The 24,566-nt window shown below is 45.4% G+C and overlaps 1 protein-coding gene across 5 annotated transcripts in view; it reads right to left on the bottom strand.

Moving 5' to 3' along the window:
- syngap1b (synaptic Ras GTPase activating protein 1b) overlaps positions 1-24,566 on the bottom strand; it is a 245,108-nt gene that overhangs the window by 138,176 nt on the left and 82,366 nt on the right. For all 5 annotated transcript variants that reach the window (XM_028426626.1, XM_028426624.1, XM_028426625.1 and 2 more), the window contains exon 3: positions 10,832-10,937. In XM_028426626.1, coding sequence (XP_028282427.1) covers positions 10,832-10,937 — 106 coding nt within the window. The remainder of the gene's footprint in view (positions 1-10,831; positions 10,938-24,566) is intronic.

Raw genomic sequence — 24,566 nt, 5'->3', positions numbered from 1 at the left:
CACTGTATATGGGTTAGCGTTCGTATATACTATGTGTTATGTGTTAGCTGTGTTTGTCTTCCTAAACTCCCTCCTTTTAACTTGTTTTTCCTTGCTGCCACATCTTTAAGGTGTGGCCCATGTAGTGGGAAACACAGGGGCGACAGCGGGCTGCCGATCTCCGACATGACGTTGAACATGGCTGCGAACAGAATGGATACAAAATTCATGTGCTGGAATGTAAGGGCGATCAATAAACCAGCAAAACAGAGTACGGTATTTTCACATCTGAGAGATTTGGGAGCTGAGATAGTCTATTTGCAAGAGACACATTTAATGAACAAGGACACAGGAATGTGCAATTTATAGAATCAACTACTATAAGAGATAAACATGGTCAGTATATTATTGTTATAGGAAAGCTGTTTAATATGCCAGTAGTGTTGGCAAATGTATACGCATCCAATTGGGAAAATGTTCAATTCTTTAAAGATCTATTTTTATTGTTACACATAATTTAATCCTAGGAGGAGACTTTAACTGTGTCCTGGATTCAGCTTTGGATCGCTCTAGCTCAGTATCGGGTGTATTGAGTAAATCAGCGCACTGCATAAATTCTTTTTGCAAAACATATTGTATATTTGATCCATGGAGGTTTATGTACCCGACCTCCAGACAGTATTCTTTTTACTCCCCGCCGCATCAGTCATATACTAGAATTGACTAATTTTTGTTGGATTAAAACATTGATCCCTACAGTAACTGACATAGAATACGCTGATATAGTAATATCTGATCACAGCCCAGTCATATTGAAGCTACACCATCCATCCATCCATCTTCAACCGCTTATCCGGGGCCGGGTCGCGGGGGCAGCAGTCTAAGCAGGGACACCCAGACTTCCCTCTCACCAGACACTTCCTCCAGCTCCTCTGGGGGAATCCCGAGGCGTTCCCAGATGCCCGAGCCACCTCAGCTGGCTCCTCTCGATGTGGAGGAGCAGCGGCTCTACTCCGAGCTCCTCTCGGGTGACTGAGCTTCTCACCCTATCTCTAAGGGAGCGCCCAGCCACCCTTCGAAGGAAACTCATTTCGGCCGCCTGTATTCGCGATCTCATTCTTTCGGTCACTACCCAAAGCTCATGACCATAGGTGAGGGTAGGGACGTAGATTGACCGGTAAATCAAGAGCTTCACCTTCCAGCTCAGCTCCTTCTTCACCACAACAGACCGGTACAGCAACCGCTTTACTGCGGAAGCTGCACCGATCCGTCTGTCAATCTCCCGCTCCATTTTTCCCTCACTCGTGAACGAGACCCCGAGATACACAAACTCCTCCACTTGGGGCAGGAGCTCTCCTCCCACCCAGAGAGGACAAACTACCTTTTTCCGGTCGAGAACCATGGCCTCAGACTTGGAAGTGCTGATTCTCATCCCAGCCGCTTCACACTCAGCTGCAAACCGTCCCAGTGCACACTGAAGGTCCCAGCTCGATGAAGCCAACAGGACAACATCATCTGCAAAAAGCAGAGATGAAATCCTATGGTTCCCGAACCAGATCCTCTCCAGTCCCTTGCTGCGCCTAGAAATTCTGTCCATAAAAATTATGAACAGAACCGGTGACAAAGGGCAGCCCTGCCGGAGTCCAACATGCACTGGGAACAGGTCTGACTTACTGCCGGCAATGCGAACCAAACTCCTGCTCCGGTCATACAGGGACCTAACAGCCCTCAGCAGAGGGCCACGGACCCCATACTCCCAGAGCACCTCCCACAAGATGCCGCGAGGGACACGGTCGAACGCCTTCTCCAAGTCCACAAAACACATGTGAACTGGTTGGGCGAACTCCCATGAACCCTCCAGCACCCTGCGGAGGGTATAGAGCTGGTCCAGCGTTCCGCGGCCAGGACGAAAACCACATTGCTCCTCCTGAATCCGAGGTTCGACTATAGGCCTAATTCTCCTCTCCAGTACCCTGGCATAGACTTTCCCAGGGAGGCTGAGGAGTGTGATCCCCCTGTAGTTGGAGCACACCCTCCGGTCCCCCTTTTTAAAAAGTACTCTTTCCACCGTCCAACCACCCCCCAGACAAGGTCAACAGCTCCCCACCTCCACTGAATACAGTGTTGGCAGAGTACTGCTTCCCCCTCCTGAGGTGTCGGACAGTTTGCCAGAATCTCTTTGAGGATGTCCTCCTCCATGGCCTCCCCGAACTCCTCCCAGGCCCGAGTTTTTGCCTCTACAACTGCCCTTGCTGCAGCACGCTTGGCCTGCCGATACCTATCTGCTGCTGCTTCAGGAGTCCCACAAGCCAACCAGGCCCGATAGGACTCCTTCTTCAGCTTGACGGCATCCCTGACCTCCGGTGTCCACCACCGGGTCCGGGGATTGCCGCCACGACAGGCACCAGAGGTTTTGCGGCCGCAGCTTCGGACGGCCGCATCGACAACGGAGGTGGAAAACATGGTCCACTCCGACTCAATGTCTCCAGCCTCCCTCGGAATCTGGGTGAAGCTCTCCCAGAGGTGGGAGTTGAAGATCTCCCTAGCAGAGGGTTTGGCCAAACGCTCGCAACAGACCCGCACAGTACGTTTGGGCCTGCCGGGCCTGTCCAGCCTCTTCCCCCACCAACGGATCCCACTTACCACCAGGTAGTGATCAGTTGACAGCTCAGCCCCTCTCTTCACCCGAGTGTCCAAAACACAAGGCCAAAGGTCAGATGACACGATTACAGAATCGATCATTGACCTCCGGCCTAGGGTGTCCTGGTGCCACGTGCACCGATGGACAACCTTGTGCTCGAACATGGTGTTTGTTATGGACAAACCATGCCCAGCACAGAAGTCCAATAACAAAACACCACTCGGGTTCAGATCGGGGAGGCCGTTCCTCCCAATCACGCCTCTCCAGGTGTTACTGTCACTGCCCACGTGGGCGTTGAAGTCTCCCAGCAAGATGACAGAGTCCCCGGTTGGGGTGCCATCCAGCACCCCTCCCAGAGACTGTAAGAAGGTCAGCATACGCCGAAACCACAGTGAGAGACCTCTCCCCAACCCGAAGGCACAGGGAGGCGACCCTCTCACATACTGGGGAAAACTCCAACACATGGCAGCTAAGCTGTGGGGCTATAAGCAAGCCCACACCAGCCCGCCACCTCACACCATGGGCAACTCCAGAATAGAAGAGAGTCCAACCCCTCTCAAGGAGTTGGGTTCCAGAACCCGAGCTGTGTGTGGAGGCGAGCCCGACTATATCTAGTCGGTACCGCTCGGCCTCCCGCACGAGCTCAGGCTCCTTCCCCCCCAGCGAGGTGACATTCCATGTCCCCAGAGCCAGTTTCTGTGTCCCGTGTTCAGGTCGCCGAGGCCCCCGCCTTCGACTGCCACCCAATCCACTCTGCACCGGCCCCTTACGGTTCCTCCCACCGATGGTGGGCCCATGGGGGGTCGGCCACACGTCGCTCCTTCGGGCTAAGCCCGGCCGGGCCCCGTGGGGAAAGGCCCGCCACCAGGCGCTCGCATTCGAGCCCCAATCCCGGGCCTGGCTCCAGGGTGGGGCCCCGGCTGCGCCATACCGGGCGACGTCACGGTCCTTGCTCTTCTTTTCTTCATAAGGGGGTATTTGGACCTATTTGGACCTATTGAAGCTACACTTTCAAGAAAATTTGGCACCGCGGCGAATGTGGCGTTTAAATACTAGGCTATTGGCGGATGGTAATTTTATAAATTTTGTAAACTCTCAAATAGCCTTTTTTTTAGAGCGGAGGCTATGATCTCTGTACTTCTTAAGAAGAACAAAGATCCGCTTAAATGTGAATCATACCGCCCAGTGAGCTTACTTGGCTGTGATTATAAGATATTGACCAAAGTGTTGGCTGCTAGGATTGAACCTATTTTAACTAAGATAATACATCCTGATCAGACAGGGTTTGTTACTGGCAGACAACTTTCAGGTAATCTTCGTCGTCTGTTCAACGTCATGTATAATGCTGAAGAGAATAATGAGCCTGAACTTGTAATTTACCTGGATGCCCACAAAGCTTTCGATAGAATAGAGTATTTCTATCTCTTCGCTGCCCTTGAGAAATTTGGATTTGGTCCTAAATTTTTTCGTGGATTAAGTTAATCTATGAGTGCCCCCAGGCTATGGTAAGGGCAAACAATATAATATCTGAGGTTTTTCCTCTATTTCGAGGAACAAGGCAAGGTTGCCCTCTGTCACCCATGCTTTTTGATATCGCCATTGAGCCCCTTGCTATAATGCTGAGGAATGCTGCTGGGCTGAGGGGGATACATAGAGGGGCACACAACCATAAGCTTTCTTTATATGCCGATGACCTCCTCCTCTTCGTGTCAAATCCTGTCATGAGCATCCCGGTGGCCCTTGATATTATTGATGATTTTGGTAGAGTGTCTGGGTATAAAATCAACCAATCAATAAGCAGGCGAGGAAATTATCATTCCAGGCTTACCCTTTTACAATATGTAAAGATAAATTTACCTATTTGGGGGTTAATGTAACAAGTAGGTATAAAGACCTATTTACTCATAACTTCAAAGTAACATTGGATAAGGCAAAACTGGATATGGAAAGATGGTGTTCTCTCCCCCTATCATTGGCTGGAAGGATACATTCTGTTAAAATGACTATAATGCCACAGTTCCTCTTTTTGTTTCAGGCAATACCAATTTTTATTCCTAAATCATTCTTTAAAGAATTAAATAAATATACATCTTTATCTGGAATAAAACAGTGCCCCGGATAAGATGGGAATTCCTGGAGAGACAGAAGTGAGAAGGAGGCTTGGCCTTACCAAATTTTTTGCACTATTATTGGGCTGCAAATATACATAAATTGCTGTATTGGATCTCACAGATGGATGATGATGAAACACCTATATGGGTACATATGAAAAGATATGCGTCGAGCCCAGTGTCCTTGCGTTCTCTGGTTTGTGCCCCTCTACCCTTGAGCAAACACCTCTATACAAACAACCCTGTTGTGCAACACTCTATTAAAATCTGGGTCCAATTTAGAGCACATTTTAGAAAGAGAGACGCTCCCCAGCCCTTGGAGGACATTTAGGGACTGGTTTAGAGCTGGGGTTGCATATGTGAAAAATCTTTTTTTTTAAAGATGGGATATTCATGTCTGCAGCTCAGTTGGAGAAGGAGTATGGAATCTCCTCAAAGCTCAATTATTTTAGATATTTCCAGGTGCAAGATTTTGTAAAAAAAACATTCTCCCCATCTCTCCTACTGCCTCAGAGTGGGTGGATAGATGAGCTACTGGACATAGATCCATCTCTTAAAGGGACAGTTTGCTATATGGGAATATCCAGAAGGTGGCTTCCCCATCTCTTGATAGTATAAAAAGGAAATGAGAGGAGGATTTAGAGTTGGACATATCAGAGGCTGACTGGAGATGGGCAATAGATTTAATACACAGCTCCTCTATATGTATTAGGCACGGGTTAATACAATTTAAAGTGGTACACAGACTTCATTTAACAAGAGATAAACTGGTAAGAATTTATCATGGGGCGGATCCATCATGCCCAAGATGTAAACAAGGGCCAGCTAACACAGGCCACATGTTTTGGTCCTGCCCCCAGCTGACAGAGTTCTGGGCCAATGTTTTTAGGACCCTATCATCCGTTTACAGTAAAGACATAAAGCCCAGTGCTCTAACAGCCATTTTTGTTGTGACACCAGATGAAACACGATTAACAATCTCTCAGAGGAAAGTGATTCTCTTTACTGGTAGCCAGAAGATTGATTTTACTGAATTGGGTAAAAGCTACACCACCATCTCACAAACAGTGGAGGGAGGGGGTAATGGCACACCTCAAATTGGAACATCTTAGGTTTACTTTGCAGGGCACTACTGAAGGATTTGGTAAGGTATGGCAGCCTTTTTTCGATTATTTTGCACAGGAGTCATCTGCTCCAACATAAATGTAGCTCTCAGCGTAAGTTCAATCAGGAAGACTCTATTTCCCATCATTCACCATTTATCCCTATCCGCTTCCTAATCTTTCTCCCTCTATCCCTCACTCCTCTGCTCCCCCTCTCTTCCACTCTCTTAGTCAGGTGCTTAATAGAAAGCACCTCCCTCACCAATCAGCTGTCGCTTTCCATCCCTCTCCTGACCAATCACAGCTTAGCACGAAATTTAAAAGTCTTCGTCTCTTCTCCAGCTGTCTTCTGATCGAACCCGGCAACCCTCCTCCACCCCAAGCACCACCAGATCCACGCCAGTAAGGCCTCCTATCTCCTGCCCTCCAGCTCTCCACCACCACCAGGTCTAGACCCCGGGGGGATCTTATGATCCAGCAGCCTCTCCTCTTGCGTTTTCCCCCCTTTCCGGATGTGGTCTTCACGATGGGGTCTAGGACGCCAATGCACATTCAAACTTTGTACTTAATAAATCTTTCTCATTCAGTTCGCTGAGTCTCTCATGATTGAACTACATATTGGCAGCAGCACCCCCACCCACCCATTATTGTCGGACGCAGCAGCATTGTAGAACGCTCTGGACAAAGATTATACTTTCTTCTCAATCCCCCATCAGGTCTTTTCCAGAATTGACTATTTCTTGTCATCCAAAACAATTTTAGACAGGGTAGTAGACTGTACAATTGGCGCTAAAATCCTTTCCGACCATTCTCCTGTGAGTGTAACTATTGGCCCTCTCCTTATATGGACCCAGCCAAGAGGCATTGGAGCTTAAACCCCAGCCTACTGAGTAATAATGAGTTTGTTGATTATATCACATCAGAATGGTGACAATTTATTGCTAAAAATAAGACTTCAGACATTAGTCCCTCCACATTGTGGGAGTCAGCCAAGGCTTACTTACGAGGGGCAATCATCTCTTACACATCAGCACAGAAAAAAAATGCGCTAAAGAGACAGTTGGACCTGGAGAAGACAATACTCATTCTAGAGGCTGTATTTAAGGTGTCGTGGAGTAACTCTCTGGCAAAGCGCCTGGCTGCAGCTTGCTCAGCCTTGGACCAACTGTTAACTAGGAGAGACACAGCTCTTCGTTGCTAGGCATATACTATTTGAATCTGGCAACAAGCCTGGCAGATTGCTAGCCTGTATAGCCAGGGGTAAAACTGAACCAAATACCATCCCTTCTCTTATAGATAGTAACGGAATGAGAGGCCTTGGGTCAGCTGATATAAATAAAGTCATAAAATGCTTCTATAAAGATCTTTATAGTTCTGAATGCACATCCTCCTTTGAAACTAGAACTGATTTCCTGAACAGAATAAAGTTACCGTCACTCTCAGATGAACAGAAGGCAGGCTTCTACAAACCAATCAGTAGAGAAGAAGTGCTAGAAGCCAAACACAATGTTAAGCTCCAGGACCAGATGGATTTGTCCATATAAGACATTTAACCAGGAGGTAGCGGCCCTTACTTATATGTACCTACATTCTTTTAATAAGAGTCATCTCCCTCCAACTTTACGTGTTGCAAACTCTCTTATTTTAAAAAAGAATAAACCTCCAGATATCTGCAGCTCCTATAGGCCTGTCAGTCTGATTTCTGTGGACAACAAAATTCTAAAAGTCTGGACGAGCTACTTCCTACACTCATAATTTGTGCCTTGCTCTCTCTCTCTCTCTCTCTCTCTCTCGGCAGGTCTTAAGACCTGCATGCAGTCCAGCCCTTGATCTCTCCTGTGCTCATTAACTTTACTAGCCTCTGCTGCTCATCTCTGCTTTGATTACTATCGAATTACTATTACTACTTATGGACTGACGACATATATAGTTATCCATTATAATACAATCACCGTTTCATCTTGCTTGTCATGTTTGCTCTCTGTAATGTGTCATGTTTGCTACATGTTTGTTCCTCTCTCTCTCCTTCATCCTCTCTGTCCTGTCTCCCTCTTCTTCTCCTCCTCTACCCAGTTGACTGGCAGCAGGAAGGTTCTTCCTTAAGAGACAGGTCCTGCTTGAGGTTTCTTCCTCTTAAAGGGAGTTTTTCCTTGCCACAGTGCTCTTAAGGGGGTTCAGGCTCTGGGTCTAACGCTCTGAGTTTCTATGAAGCGCTTTGAGACAATTTCTGATTGTAAAATGCGCTATATAAATAAAACTGAATTGAATTGAATTGAATAAACTCAGTCCAGACTGGCTTTGTCCACGGACGTACTTCAACAAGCAATATGAGAAGGCTTCTTAATATCATACGGTTTTCTTCACAGAATAAGCTAAAGGCTCTGGCTGTTTCACTAGACTCAGAAAAAGCCTTCAATAGAGTAGAATGGAGCTACCTATTTGATGTTCTATGTACCTATGAAGGTTTGGCCTTGGAAGTTACTTCCTTAGATGGATTCAGACTATAAATGACTCACCGACAGCTACTGTTATAAACAGTACAGCTACAACAGACGACGTTCAGAACTATTCTTATTAGAAGGTTAACACAGATCTGGAGAGGGCATTCTCAAAATGTATCTGGCAGGGCAAGACACCTAGGCAAAAGATTAAAACATTACAGCTGAGAACAGACAGTGGGGGGGGGGGGGGGGGGGGCTTGCTATGCCCAATTTTATATTTTACAACTGGGCCTCCCCTGCACGACATCTTTGGCTGTGGCTACACACATATCTAAGAAAAATACCTGTATTGACTCTTGGGCATGCTACCCTCATTCCCCATGGCATCTGACAAGATGTAAACTGAAGAAGGTAAATCTAGAACTTAAATATAATCCTATTATTTATAACGGCATCAGGATCTGGCACGACATGTCTAAATTTCTGGATGGGAAGGGTAGGAAGTCCTTATTGTCTCCTATACTACAGAACGCTGATTTTCCTGCTGGTGTTAGCTCACCTATATTTTCCACTTGGCATGGCAAGGGAATACGTGTGATAGGTGATCTACTCAGTAATGTCTTTCCAGCAACTCCAAGAAGCATACAATATTCCCAAACATCATTTTTTTTTTACATTGGGTACTGGCTGACCTCTCCTCCTCAGTAGATGTCCGTAACAACGACATTGAAAGATTTCTCCTAAATTGCCAAATCACCAAACATTTCATGGTCTTGTGCTACTCTGTACCTATTTCCTGTAACACAAAGACACCTATGGTAGAATGCTGTTTATTGATTACAGCTCAGCATTTAACACTGTCATTACCAGCACACTGGCTGAAAAGCTCTTCACTCTTGGACTGACATCCCCCCTGCAGCTGGGTCCAGGACTTCCTCACAGACAGACCCCAAACTATCAGAGTTGGTGCCAGGACATATTTGTTTTTGCATGTACAATCTGTTAACATATTTGCGCTCTAAATTTACTACCTCTGACAATAATGCATAAACAATGCACCTTAAACACTGATTACCCTCTGTACAAAGAACTGCACATTTTGCTTATTATATTTTTCTTATTGCTTATTCTTATTTTTATTTATTCTTATGCCTAAAATAAGTCTGCTGTTTTTCATCTTCATTTAGTTGTACAAAGTCATGTGAAAGGAACTCGCAAAGTAAGAATTTCATTGCTCAGTGTAACTGTAAAGTGCTGTGCATTTGACAACAAACTTCTTGAATCTTAAATGTGACGCAGGATTTCAAAATCAACATATCCAAGAGGAGGGAAAAGCTGAATAAATGTGCAAATGACACATTTTCATTTTCTCCACATTTCATGTAAAAGGCATGTTCACAGTTTTTTCAAACTTTACTCGATACCAGGTAAATACAGACATTGGAACCAGGTTGAAGCCATGTACTTTGTCATAAGAAGCTTTAAGTCAAAAACACTTTTTGCACTGTAAAGCCAACTCTTAATTCTGCCTTTGTTCTTCCAAACACATGAGTGAGTGCTGATTTCACAGTGTTTTTTTCATATTGAGAGTTTCACCATGCCCACGCACCTTATCAGTTGAGTCAGTGCTACCTCTGCTGAGGTACAACAGAATGCTCCACTGTTCCTGTTCCTTTCACACAGAACAGTGAAGGGCATTAAAGGCACAAGAGCTCACCTGCTCTGTGAACACGGCAAATTCCTTCAGCAGTTAGTCAGAGAATTAACTGAAGATGTGTAAAAAATCCCTGTTATGCAGTAAGAACACTGAAACAGAAAGATGTTCTCTTGATTTGATTAATCTAAAGCAGTGGTCTCTTGTTTTCAGGTGCTGCGTGATCTCTGTGCGCATGTAGTGAGAATATAGTCCCAAAATAGATCAAACGAGGAGAGTACTTTTAATCAGGATGCTAGTTGAATAGAACACTTTTTCTCAGTAGCTGCCCTCACTGTAAACAAGCTGCACACACGCCTGACTCCTGGACATGTGTCTGTATGAGGAGCCCCAGTGAACAATGTTGAAGCAGCCTACATATTTTCTTTAACTTTTATTTAGTAAACAATGTTTAGCTTTTAATCATAGTGAAACTGAGGGAAATTTTGGCCCAGGAAAATCGCCGCTTATCAATCAATTGTTGTCGATCGATAAGGTCATTTAACTAACGATTAATGAATGAATCCCTATTCTGACCTGTTATTAATAAAGATTGAGAAGATTGGACCAGTTGTACTTTTTTAAAATATAGAAACCCTTTTTATGTGGAATACTTAATGCGGCCCAGCCTCACCCAGACTCTACGACCAGCGCCCCCCCAGGTAAGTTGAGTTTGAGACCCCTGATCTGAAGCCTTATATAAGCTTCACATCAAATCTGAACTGAAGCTTTTGTATGCTATCACTGACAATGTAAGTACATCAGGAACAGATCTCTTCAGTTACAAGTGTTACAAGTCTTCAAGTGCAAACATACAGCTAATTGGACATTCCATTAAGAATAAAAAGGTGTGATCTGCTCACCCATCTCAGGATGGTGCCTTCCCTCAACAGGAACGCTGACTGTCCGCCGCAGTAGTTTGTTCCTGTGAGACTCTGAGCGCCTCTCGCGCATCAACAAAGGGTGTACCTACACACGGGGAGCACAAAATCAGTACACAAACATACACAATCCTTAATCCTCAAGTAAGTTCTCAGAATGTGAAACTTTTGGTTTTACTTTGTTGCATTCATTACCAAATTATTAGTGTAAGTGGGAATTAAAAATGATGTAAATGTCATTGTATGTATATAACAGGTGATGGCAATGTTTCATAAATCATGAATAAACTCTAAACATTCTTAAAGGTAGAGTAGGAGATTTCATTCTGATGCACTTTTTGTTAAATTAGTGTAACTTTTCTTTACAATCCAATAGCAACCGATTAGTTCGGCAGTTTCGCATTAAAACGAAGAATATGAATCATCTGTGGAAGCTATAAAATGCTAAAAACATCAGCCAATCCTCCGTTCCGGAGGATTGGCTGATGTTTTTAGCACGACGAGCATGCAGTTGAGCTTCCCTGAGACGGTTTCTGACAGTTTGTGCAGAAATTGTTTGGGGTTATGGTGGAGAAATGAACATTCAATGCACGAGCAACAGATCTGGTTGACATTCCTGCTGTCAGCATGCCAATTGCACGCTCCCTCAATGCTTGTGGCATCTGTGGCATTTTGCTATGAGACAAAACTGCACATTTCAGGGTGGCCTTTTATTGTGGGCAGTTTGAGGTACACCTGTGCACTAATCATGATGTCAGATCAGCATCTTGATGTGGCACACCTGTGAGGTGGGATGGATTATCTCAGCAAAGCAGAAGTGCTCACTATCACACATTTAGACAGATTTGTGAACAATGTTTGAGAGGAATGGTAATATTGTGTATCTGGAATGAAGTTTAGATCTTCAAGTCCATCTCATGAAACATGGGAGCAAAAACAAAAGTGTTGCGTTTATATTTTTGTTGAGTGTATAAGTGTGTGTGTATAACTGCCCTATGTGAGGAGAAAACAAGGGTCAGGGCCAAGGGCAGAGTGGGTAATTGGCAGAGTCGGGAGAATTCCTGGTGGGCCGCTTGATTCAAGGGCCAGTCAGTATTCACGGTAGAATATGAATGAATCTTTGCAGCGCTGTTCGCGCCGAATTGACCTTTCTCTAGGACAGAGGGCAGTTTGGGAGCTACCATTTCACACAAACACTTTTGCCATTGGTTTAGTCCACCTTAGCGCATCTCTAGCAAATGTCGAGACGGGACAGAGTACGAAGAGGGCAGTATTTCTTTTAAACACATTAGGCTGGAAAAATAGCACTGGGCGGGTTCGTAAAATTTGGGCTGCTTTTCACAGAATTTGGCGGGTTTTTAGAAAATATCCCATTTGTCATTTTATGTAAAAAGTAAATGTCATTTGATTAATTTAAATAAAAAACGGCAGGGTCCTCCCCCTCATATTATCAGTCTGTTCACAGCTCACCGGGCTTTACTGACGGTGGCCAAAAGGGGGGGGGGGGGGGTAATGGAAAGTCTTATTAAGTCACTAAAAAAAAATTTGTGCTCTGTGGTAAAAGACAAAGTTCTAGATGATGAAGCCCTGCAAAGCATTATGTGATGTAGAAGCAATTTTGAATGACCACACTAACTATTGACTTAAATGACGTGGAACACCAAACCACCTACTTCTACTAAAAACTAACCCTGTCATGTCAAAGGGACTGTTCAAAAAAGAGGGCCTATAGTCCAGAAGAAGACGGAGACAGGTACAACATATAGTAGACCTCTTTCAGAGAAGGTGGGTCCGAGAACACCTCCCAATCATGCAACAGCACAATAAATGGAATAACACCAGAAGAAACTTTCTACCTGTGTGTACAAGTGTGCTACAAAGACCTGTCAATAAAATATGCCTGCTCCTGGATGCCGAAGAATAAAGTATATGACATAAATGGACCTTGAACTTATATTTTTGGTGGCATGAAAATAAAATATTGTTTTAGTTTTTTATCTTTGTAATTGCTACAGACTGAGCAACTAGGGGCTGGGATGTTAGAGCCATTTATCTATGTTGTAATCTATATTTATGTTGTCTATTTATATTGATAGAATGAAGTAAAATTAGTCAATCGGCAAAGTGACGTCAGATCAGTTTAACTGTTATCAGCTGTTCATTACCAAGTAAGGGTGGGTGGAACAGGTTCTGTTTTTTTCTCAGGAAAGCCCCGGCAGGTCCAGCTCCTCCACCTGACACCGGCCACTAACAAGAACACAATTTCATTGACACAGAATTTCATTGACAAAGTGTAATTTCTCCTCAGCTCTGCTAGAGGAGCCCATTCAGGCTACCTCATCACCCTGGTACACACAAATCAGTTCCACTCGAAGTAATCACTTCCGGTAACCACAGCAAATGGATATCATTTCACTTGATTCGCTCACCAGCTTCACCTGTTATCTTCAGTTACCCCTGGTTACAGCTACACAATCCTCATATTGACTGGCAAACTCCCAAAATTTTGAGTTGGAGTCCCCACTGTCATGCGGTGTGCCTTCGTTCAGCTGTGCCTGTGGGTTCTACTGAATTCCAGAGTCCAGTGGAACCGCCTAATCTGACCTCCGTTCCAGCGGAGTACTCTGATTTTTCCGAAGCATTTAGCAAAGCTAAGGCACTAGCACTTTCGCCCCATCATTCCTACGACTGCTCCATCGATCTTCTTCCGGGGGCTACCCTGCCTTTCAGCCAACTATACAGCTTGTCATCCCCGGAAAGAGGATCGATGGAGAAGTATATCAATGATCGCTAACCTCAGGTATCATACAACCATCCTCCTCTCCGTTAGCAGCAGGGTTTTTCTTTGTTAAGAAAAATACAGCACACGCCATCCTTGTATCGATTATCGAGGTTTAAATAAAATCACAATTCGAAATAAGTATCCTTTCCCACTGCTCAATTTCGCCTTCCGAGCTTCTACAAGAAGCTAAGGTATTCACAAAACTAGACCTGAGCAACACTTACCATCTCGTGCGCATACGTGAGGGGGATAAATGGAAGACCGCTTTCAACACTCATTCAGGTCATTTTGATTATCTGGTAATGCCATTCGGATTGACCAATGCCCCCGCTGTATTTCAGGTGCTCATAATTTTGTCTTTGTTTACCTGTAGGGTAAGTGCTGCAGCGTCTACTAGAGAACAAGTTATTCATTAAAGCAGAGAAATGTGAATTTCATGTTCAGTCTGTGAGTTTCCTTGGTTTTGTCATTCAGTCTGGTCAAGTGAAGGCAGATCCTGAAAAGATTAGGGCAGTAGTGGAGTGGCCTCGTAACAGTTCTTAGGTCTTTATCATAAGTCATAAGATTGTCATAAGATTTATGAGAGAATACAGCAAGTTAGCAGTACCATTAACACAACTCACTTCCACCCTTAAACCGTTTAGTTGGTCACCCCAGGCAGAGGAGGCTTTTTCCTCTGTTAAAGGCTAAATTCACCTCAGCTTCCATCCTTACCCAGGCTGACATAACCCAGCAATTTATTGTAGTCTGACTCACTGTCTGAGCTCCAAAGATGCAGACAGGAGATGGGAGAAAGTTGTAGAAAGTCAACCAATACTGCAGCCCTCCAGCAGTCAGGGCTTTGTGGCAGAGTGGCCCAACAGAACCCTCCCTGCAGTGCAATACTAATAAAAGCCTGCATGGAGTTTGCTAAAAAAAAACCAAACACCTGAAGGACTCCAAGATGATGAGAAATAAGATTCTAAATAAATAAATCAACATTAGGTAACAGAGACATAAATATTTGTATATGAGCCAACAGCTTACTTAACAACAATAATTATTAAACAGAATAATAAATAGATAGAATGAATGCTCCCTCTAGGAAACATCCTCCAGTAGCACGGCATAAACTTTCATTGTTATGCTGATGATACCCAGCTGTATTTATCCATGAAGCCTGAAGAAACGGAGCCGCTAGTCAGACTACAGGCGTGTCTATAGGACATAAAGGACTGGATGTCCTCCAACTTTTTACAATTAAACTCGGACAAGACTGAGGTCATTGTTTTTGTACACAGTACGACTGTGAGGAACCTTGGAGTCATCTTTGACCAAGACATGTCGTTTGTCTCTCATATTAAACAGGTCTCCAAGACCGCTTTCTCTCACCTGCGTAATATTACTAAGATCAGGAGCATCCTCTCTCAGAGTGATGCTGAAAAGCTCATCCATGCTTTTGTCACATCAAGACTGGACTACTGCAACTCTATTGTCAGGATGTCCACATTACTCCATCAACAGTCTGCAGCTGATCCAGAATGCAGCAGCTAGAGTTCTGACAGGAAGCAGCCAAAGGGATCATATCGCTCCTGTTCTAGCGTCTCTTCACTGGCTCCCAGTGGACTCAAGAATACACTTCAAGATCCTTCTTCTAACCTACATGGCCCTTCATTGCTCCATTTTATCTGCAGGACCTGATTGTACCATATGTTCCAAATAGGACACTCAGATCTCTGAGTGCATGTTTACTTGTAGTTCCTAGGATTCATAAAAGTAGAATGGGAGGACGAGCTATCAGGCACCGCTACTATGGAACCAGTTACCAATCTTGGTCCGAGAGGCAGACACTGCCTCCACCTTTAAGACTAGACTTAAAACTTTTCTGTTTAGTAAGGCGTACAGTTAGCCTTAGACCTAGTGTGTAGCACAGCTATGCTGCTCTAGGCCTACGTTGTCGGGGGGCACGAACATGATCCACTGAGCAGTTTCCCTCTCACCCTCTGACCTCTCCTTTACTCTCATTAGTCTGGCTCACACTGGTCTCAAGACCTGCATGCTGACCTGCAGTCCGGCCTGTGAAGTCTCTCTTGCCCTACGTTGTCAGGGGGCACAAACATGATCCTCTGAGCAGTTTCCCCCTTACCCTCTGACCTCTCATCTACTCTCCTTAGTCTGGCTCATACTGGGTAATATTGTCTCATAATCTGTGTTTACTGTCTTCCTTGTAGTTTTGTGCCTTGCTCTCACTCTCTCTCTTTGCAGGTCCCAAGACCTGCATACTGACCTGCAGTCCGGCCCCTGATCTCTCCTGTGCTCATCGACTTCATCAGCCCCTGCTGCTCATCTTTGCTTTGATTACTATCAAATTACTATTACTACTTATGGACCGACGATATATATAGATATCCATTATAATATAATCACTGTTTCATCTTGCTGTCATGTTTGCTCTGTACTGTATCATGTTTGTATCATGTTTGCTCCTCTCTCTTTCTCTCTCTCTCTCTCCCCTTCATCCTCTCTGACCTGTCTCCCTCTTCTTCTCCTCCTCTACCTGGCCGACTAGCAGCAGGACTGGTTGATGGGTCCTGCTCAAAGTTTCTTCCTCTTAAAGGGAGTTTTTCCTTGCCACAGTGCTCTTAGGGGGGTTCGGGTTCTGGGTCTCACGCTCTGAGTTTCTGTGAAGCGCTTTGAGACCATTTCTGATTGTAAAATGCACTATATAAATAACTGAATTGAATTGAATTGAATAATTAAATATTAAATCAATAAATAGATCAATAAAAAGTATAATAATTGTATCAATAAAAAGATCAAGAATTATTTACAGTATAAAATGCACAATAAACCATATAAAATATCCTGCGGGTTTGGTCCTTTCTTATTTAAATAGGTTTTAAATAGATTTAAATATTTGTTTGCTTTAGATTTGTTTGATCTTTCATATTCTAAATAACAGCTAATTTTACAGTCGCTTTAACCAATTTCCAGCTATTTATCTCTTTTTGTTCTATTTTTCTTGGAGTTAGAAAACAGGTAAGTATTTGAGTTAGTTTAGTGTGATCTTTTCACTTTTAACTCTTTCACAACAAGGTAAGTACTTTGGGTATCCTTTAACAGGAAAACATACAGGAAAAATAAAATACATTACACGATGCACCACTGAGAGACACAGAAAGTCATTCCTGCCTGTCTCCATCAAACTACTGAACTCTAAACTCAATAGTCACTCAGACACTGTACATTCATTCTGGTGCATTCATGTCATGCTCTTTACTATGTAAAGGTTTTTATACAATAGTAAATATGTTCTTCTTCTTTAGATACAACTCAGAGATTTAAATGCTATCTAAGTATTTAGATATTTATTTAGTTTGGTTGCTGGGCAACCAAACTCTTGTTCTTCAACATCTTTATTATTAGTTTGGTTGCTGGGCAACCAAACTCTTGTTCTTCTATGTCTTTATTATTATTAGTTTGGTTGCCCAGCAACCAAACTAATAACAACAACAACAAATATTATAATATTAAACATTTTCCATGTCTTCTGCAAAATGCTACTCCTCCTACAAATTACAAGATAGAGAAACCATTCGAAGCTTAAAATACTTCAAAACTTGTATACAGAATTTGGAAATTCAGCTCCATCTTCAAATGGCCGGGGACTTTTGAGGTCTCCTCTGAGTAGACTGCTCAGGTTCAGGTTGCCATGGATGCAATGTTTGTTAGGAGCAGCTGATAAACATTCAGGTTGCCATCTCAGGCAGGCGGATATTCCACTGAGATAAATATTCCAGATAATCCACTGAGATCAATATTTAATTCAGTATTTAGTTATTTGAACAAGTCATTGTCAACGGGAGAAATGCCCAGGAGGTGTAAGAAATCACAAACTGCAAAAATCCGTTGGCAGCAGCGTTTTGAGCAGGTAATATGTCCTAGTTCCTTTGATGAGAAAAATGATTCTGTAAAATCCAGTGCTGAAATTGTTCAAGGAAATCAGCAAAAACCGTTACCAAAAAAAAAGACGTTGCTCTACTTCATCTTTACCGAAAAACAAACTTGCTGTGGCAACCAAACTTGCATTTTCTTCAGGAAAAGATGCGACTTTGGCTTGACATCTATGACATCTTGACATCTTGACATCTATGGTATCTGGGGTGGTATAAAGTTGACTCACATTATGCTGTGGTATGGTCCATTGCTGGTTAAAAACATAGGTACTCCTGAAGATATTGCTCTTTGCTGATGATTTTCTACCATTGTTTTAATAGGAGCTGGAAACAGGCTTTGAAAGTTACAGTGTAAATGTATGTCAGAAACCCTGACAAGAAGAGTCGTTGTCAGATGCATGATGCATAATGGTCCATAGATGAGGAGTACACACACAATCCAGATTCAGACCTGCCCTGATGCAGAACAGGATTGTGAGTTGAAGCTACAGATTTGGATGCCAGCTAATCACTGACTTTGTTTAAGTGACAAAAAAACATTTTAAATTTGTATTTAGTCATCATTTTATATTAGTGATAATACTTTCAGCTAAACTTCAGTTGGGCTTGCAGAACCAAGCATTCTGTTATGATATGGGGATTGGGCCTTATTTGTTGTCATGATTGTGCTGACTTCTGTTTTTCTCCCTCCTCTTGGAGGCATGTCTCTCCTCAGAAGTGCTGGGCGTGGTTACCTGCTGGCTGGAGGTTGGCACACCTGCACCTCGTTTCATCTCTGCTCTCTACTTATACCGGAGCTCTTCTCTGCTTCGACGCTGGATTGTCTACGTAGTTGGTAACTCGTCAGTTACAGCTTTTCCTGAGAACTAATTCTCCTCATCGTGGATCTGAGCATTCTCAGCCTTTTTCAGTGACTGTTTCCCTCTTTCTCTTTGCCAGGAAACCAACCTGTTTGACTGCTCCTCCAGCCAGCTCCTAGCCAGCCACGCCGAACAGCATAGCCTTTTGTGAACTGATCCCTTTTGGATTCGCCTTTTGTTATTTCTTTTCTCATTAAACTGAACTTAAGCAACCCTCTGCCTCTGTTCTGCTTCTGGGTCCTCTCGTTAGGAAAACCCAACAGAACAATCCAGCCAGCATGGACCCAGCAGACTCGGAGTCATTCGCTCAAGCTCTCAGTGCTCAGGAAGCCGTGTTAAGAAGACATGAGGCCCAAATTCAGGACGTCTCGGACAACCTCCGCAGCCTGTCAGCCAGCGTGAGTTCCATGCTAACCCAGCTAAACCTGCTTTCAGGTTGCGTGAGAGACCGTGAGGAGCAAACACCACCTGCTAACCCTCCTTCGGTTGCTGAGCCTGCCTTACCTACTACACGTGAGCCATCTGTTCCTCCCCCTGAGCCTTATGCTGGTGATGTAGGGTCGTGTAACCAATTCCTATTTCAGTGCTCTATGGTTTTTAGTCAGCGACCATCTTCCTATGTTTCAGATGAGGCTAAGGTGGCCTATATGGTTAATTTACTGCGGGGCAAGGCTAGTCAATGGGCTACTGCCCTCTGGCAGAGTGATTCACCTGTCCTTCGCTCTTACCCCTCTTTCCTGGCAGAGATGCGTAAGATTTTTGACCACCCTTTGCAGGGCCAAGAGGCAGTTATACGCCTGCTCGATCTCCGTCAGGGTTCACGTTCAGTTGCGGCCTACTCTGTAGATTTTCGCGTCCTAGCTGTTGAGTCTGGGTGGGATGAATTGGCTCTTAAGGGAATATTTTACAAGGGTCTATCTGATAAAATCAAAGACGAACTCTCCCTCAGGGAGGACCCTGGCCCCTTAGATTCTCTTATTTCTCTGGCTATTAAGATAGATGCTAGGCTGAAGGAGAGACAGAGAGAGAAGGGCTTCGCCCCTCCTAGGCTAGCTTCTCCTCCTAACCCCAGGCTTCCTGCCTCCTCCGTGTCTTCTTTACCCGCTCTCCCACCACCTACTGTTTCCTCCCCTCCTCCAGAGGAGCCTATGCAGTTAGGCAGATCCAAATTGTCCCCTGGTGAGCGGCTCAGGAGGAGACAGGAGAACCTCTGCCTTTATTGTGGTGAGCCTGGTCATCTCCTGCCTTCCTGCCCAAAAGTGCCGGCTCACCAGTAGACGAGGGAGTCCTGGTGAGCCATACACCTTTCCATTCCCCTTCTCCAACCTCCCTCACTCAGTTTACGCTAGTTGGTTCCTTAATCCTCCCCCATGTAACTCTGCCTCTTTCAGCTTTTGTAGATTCTGGTTCCGATGACAACTTTATAGACTCAGCTTTTGCCCTCCAAGCCAATCTACCTACTAAACCTCTAGTCTCCCCTAAGGTAGTTAATGCCTTAGATGGCAGGTTGCTAGCCTCAGTTACCCACCGTACCTCCCCTGTTACTCTACTACTGTCGGGTAATCACCGTGAGACGCTCTCCTTCCTCGTTATTAGCTCTCCTGCTTTTCCTATAGTTCTGGGCCTTCCCTGGTTAGTCACTCACAACCCTCATATTGATTGGCTCAGCCGTACTATTCTAAACTGGAGCCCCTTCTGTCTGGCTAACTGTCTCCAAGCTGCAAGCCCTCCCGCTCATTCTCCTCCCCCTGCTGTCTCTGAACCGCCTGACCTATCCTCGGTGCCCCCTGAATACCACGACCTCGCCCCAGTGTTCTGTAAGGCTAAGGCTACCTCGCTCCCCCCTCATCGACCCTATGATTGCCCGATCGACCTTCTACCTGGAGCCACCCTACCTTCAAGCAAGCTCTATAAACTCTCTAGGCCAGAGAGAGACTCCATGGAGAGGTACATTACGGAATCCTTGGCTGCAGGCCTCATCCGACCTTCCTCCTCCCCTGTCGGTGCTGGCTTCTTCTTCGTGGGAAAGAAGGACGGATCCCTCCGACCCTGCATCGATTATCGTGAGTTGAACAATATCACTGTGAAGAATAAATATCCTCTTCCTCTCATAGATCCCTCCTTTGAGCCATTCCATGATGCTAAGATCTTTAGCAAACTCGACCTCAGGTCAGCCTACCACCTGGTTCGCATTAAGGAGGGAGACGAATGGAAGACAGCATTCAACACTCCTCTAGGACATTTTGAATATCTCGTCATGCCATTTGGATTGACTAATGCCCCTGCTGTTTTCCAGGCCCTCATTAATGACATTCTCAGAGACAAGCTCAACCGCTGTGTTTTTGTCTACCTGGATGACATATTGATTTTCTCCCCCTCTCTGTCTGAACACGTCCTCCATGTTCGCCAGGTTCTCCAACGCCTCCTTGAGAACAGACTGTTTGTTAAAGGGGAGAAATGTGAGTTTCACGTGCCCAAGATCTCTTTCCTAGGTTTCATCATCGCCACAGGCCAACTCATCCCTGATCCTGCCAAGATTAAAGCTGTCGTGGAGTGGCCTATTCCCCAAACCCGGAAAAAGCTACAACAATTCCTGGGCTTTGCCAACTTCTACAGAAGGTTTATTAGAAATTATAGTAGAGTGGCAGCTCCCCTCACCAGCCTAACCTCCCCTGCTAAGCCCTTCCTCTGGACAGAGGCCCAGACGGCCTTTTCTAACCTGAAGACTCTGTTTTCTACTGCACCCATTCTCATCCACCCCGACTCTTCTCGCCAGTTTATTGTCGAGGTTGATGCTTCGGAGACTGGAGTAGGCGCGGTCCTCTCCCAGCGGAGTTCAGAGGATCACAAGGTTCATCCCTGCGCCTATTTTTCCCGTCGCCTGTCCCCTGCTGAAAAGAACTACGACGTGGGTAACAGGGAGCTGTTGGCGGTGGTCCTGGCTCTCCAGGAGTGGCGCCACTGGCTGGAGGGAGCTGAGGTTCCCTTTTTGATTTGGACTGACCACAAGAACCTTTCCTACATCCGCTCTGCTAAGCGCCTCAATTCCCGCCAGGCTCGATGGGCTCTATTCCTCAGTCGGTTCAACTTTACCCTGACCTACCGCCCTGGTTCACAAAACACTAAGGCTGATGCTCTCTCCAGGCAGTTCTCACCAGACCCTCCCAACCCTGAGGTGCCGTGCATCCTCCCCCCTTCCTGCATTGTCGGTGCTGCTACTCTGGACATAGAGACTACTGTCAAGGATTCTCTGGTCGGCCATCCTCCTCCTCACGATTGCCCTCCTAAACGGCTCTTCGTCCCCAACCACCTGCGTTCCCAAGTGCTTCTGTGGGGACACTCCTCTAAATTAAGCTGTCATCCTGGAGTTCGCCGGACCCTCCACTTCATCCAGCAACGCTTCTGGTGGCCGAAGATGTCCCAAGAGATCCGTGAGTTTATTAATGCCTGCTCTGTCTGTGCCCGCAGCAAACCTTCCCATCATGCACCTTCTGGTCTTCTCCATCCCCTGTCCATACCTCGCCGCCCCTGGTCTCACATAGCCTTGGATTTCGTCACTGGATTGCCCCCTTCTGACGGTAACACCACTATACTAACTGTTGTGGATCGTTTCTCTAAGTGTGTCCATTTTATTCCCCTTCCTAAGCTCCCTTCGGCCCTGGAGACTGTCAACCTGCTCACTCAACACGTTTTCCGCCTTCATGGGTTGCCTGTGGACATTGTTTCAGACCGGGGTCCTCAATTTGCCTCCCAGGTATGGACAGCCTTCTGCAAACAGATTGGCGCTACCCCCAGCCTCTCCTCTGGTTACCACCCCCAGTCTAATGGCCAGACGGAGCGGGCCAATCAGAGCCTGGAGACAGCCCTGCGCTGCGTCACTGCCCGCAATCCGGCCTCCTGGAGCTCTCAGTTAGCGTGGGTGGAGTACGCCCATAACTCACTCACCAACTCCTCAACAGGTATGTCACCTTTCATGGTGTCTAATGGTTTCCAACCTCCCCTTTTCCCCGCTCAGGAGGAGGACACGGCTGTGCCCTCTGTCCGGGCCCATGTTCGCCGCTGTCGAGGAGTCTGGCGCACCGCTAGAGCTGCTCTGCTCCGTGCTTCCACCCGTAGCCAGTTAAGAGCCAATCAGTCTCGGCAGCCAGCCCCGGATTACCAGCCGGGTCAGAAGGTTTGGCTCTCTTCCCGCGACCTGCCCCTCCAGGTGGCGTCACGCAAGCTGGCTCCACGCTTCATTGGACCGTATGTCATTGACAAAGTCATCAATCCCACTTCTGTTCGCCTTAAGTTGCCCCCCTCCCTCCGGGTCCACCCCACCTTCCACGTCTCCCTGCTCAAACCCTTCTGCTCTAGTGAACTCTGCCCTCCCTCTGATCCCCCTCCCCCTCCCCCTCGGCTGATCGATGGACACCCTGCCTACTCGGTCAAAGAGATTCTGGATGTTCGACGCCGTGGTAGGGGCTTCCAGTACCTTGTTGATTGGGAGGGGTATGGTCCAGAGGAGCGTTCCTGGATCTCCCGCAAGCTCATCCTCAGTCCTGCACTATTGAGGGCTTTTTATGCTAAGCATCCTGACAAGCCTGGTCGGACGCCAGGAGGCGTTCGTTAAGGGGGGGGTACTGTTATGATATGGGGATTGGGCCTTATTTGTTGTCATGATTGTGCTGACTTCTGTTTTTCTCCCTCCTCTTGGAGGCATGTCTCTCCTCAGAAGTGCTGGGCGTGGTTACCTGCTGGCTGGAGGTTGGCACACCTGCACCTCGTTTCATCTCTGCTCTCTACTTATACCGGAGCTCTTCTCTGCTTCGACGCTGGATTGTCTACGTAGTTGGTAACTCGTCAGTTACAGCTTTTCCTGAGAACTAATTCTCCTCATCGTGGATCTGAGCATTCTCAGCCTTTTTCAGTGACTGTTTCCCTCTTTCTCTTTGCCAGGAAACCAACCTGTTTGACTGCTCCTCCAGCCAGCTCCTAGCCAGCCACGCCGAACAGCATAGCCTTTTGTGAACTGATCCCTTTTGGATTCGCCTTTTGTTATTTCTTTTCTCATTAAACTGAACTTAAGCAACCCTCTGCCTCTGTTCTGCTTCTGGGTCCTCTCGTTAGGAAAACCCAACACATTCAGCTGTTACTGTATTTGTTTCTTTTTAAACCAGGTCATGTTTCCTTTTCAGTACAATTCCAATGTGCAATATCCATAAAAGTAAATTTTCTTTGTCATTAGAATTGTGACTGTAACATGTAGAGTCCTGAATAGATCAGCCTCTTTACAGCATCAATGCTAATCCCATTGAAACATGGGATAGAATGCAACCTGTACAATTCTTAAAAATCCTACAGGAAGACATGAAAACATACAAATTCAAATCTGAAAATCTAAGAAAGGAAATTCCACCGCAACACCCACTAATTAATAATAATTTTTTTTCCCAACAAATAAACTTATATCGCTACGTAAAACAGTAAACCATCAATTAGAGGATATAAACATAAATACTTGATGGTTTTACAACCATATTTTGTTTCATTCTATGCTTCTGCTAGTTTTTATTAATTCCTCTGTTTCCTCTGTTACAGGCCCCCTTCATTGTGTCCACATTGCAAGACGACCACCTCACAAGGATTTTCCTCTTCACCAGTTAACCACAAAGAGTAAAAGAAGCACATTATCCACATGTACGGCACCCCTATCCCTCCCACAAACGCACACACGCTTTCTGGGCTACATAATGCTGACCACCAGCACAGCAGGAAACACACAAGCGCACATACAAGCAGGCACACACACACACACACACACACACACACACACACCATATTATCTTTATGAGGTGTTATACATCAGTGACCACCAACACAGGGTCTCAGTGTTCTCTAATTCACACTCAGGCTGAAAAGACTGCTCCATGCAATAGAGGGATTACACTGTCGGATTAATGGGAGTTTTAATTTGAGTCATTGTAAGAGCCCTCGATTGTAACTTGATACCTCTGGCACAAGAATTTCCTTCGGGATTAATAAAGTTTTATCTTATCTTATCTTATCTTATCTTATCTTATCTTATCTTATCTTATCTTATCTTATCTTAAGAATAGGTGCGGAAAAGAATACTACTGCTCCTATATGATATGAAACAT

Source organism: Parambassis ranga, chromosome 16 (genome assembly GCF_900634625.1).
Source record: "Parambassis ranga chromosome 16, fParRan2.1, whole genome shotgun sequence".
NCBI classification, from domain to species: Eukaryota; Metazoa; Chordata; class Actinopteri; family Ambassidae; genus Parambassis; species Parambassis ranga.
This window is presented reverse-complemented; position numbering and strand designations above follow the sequence as displayed.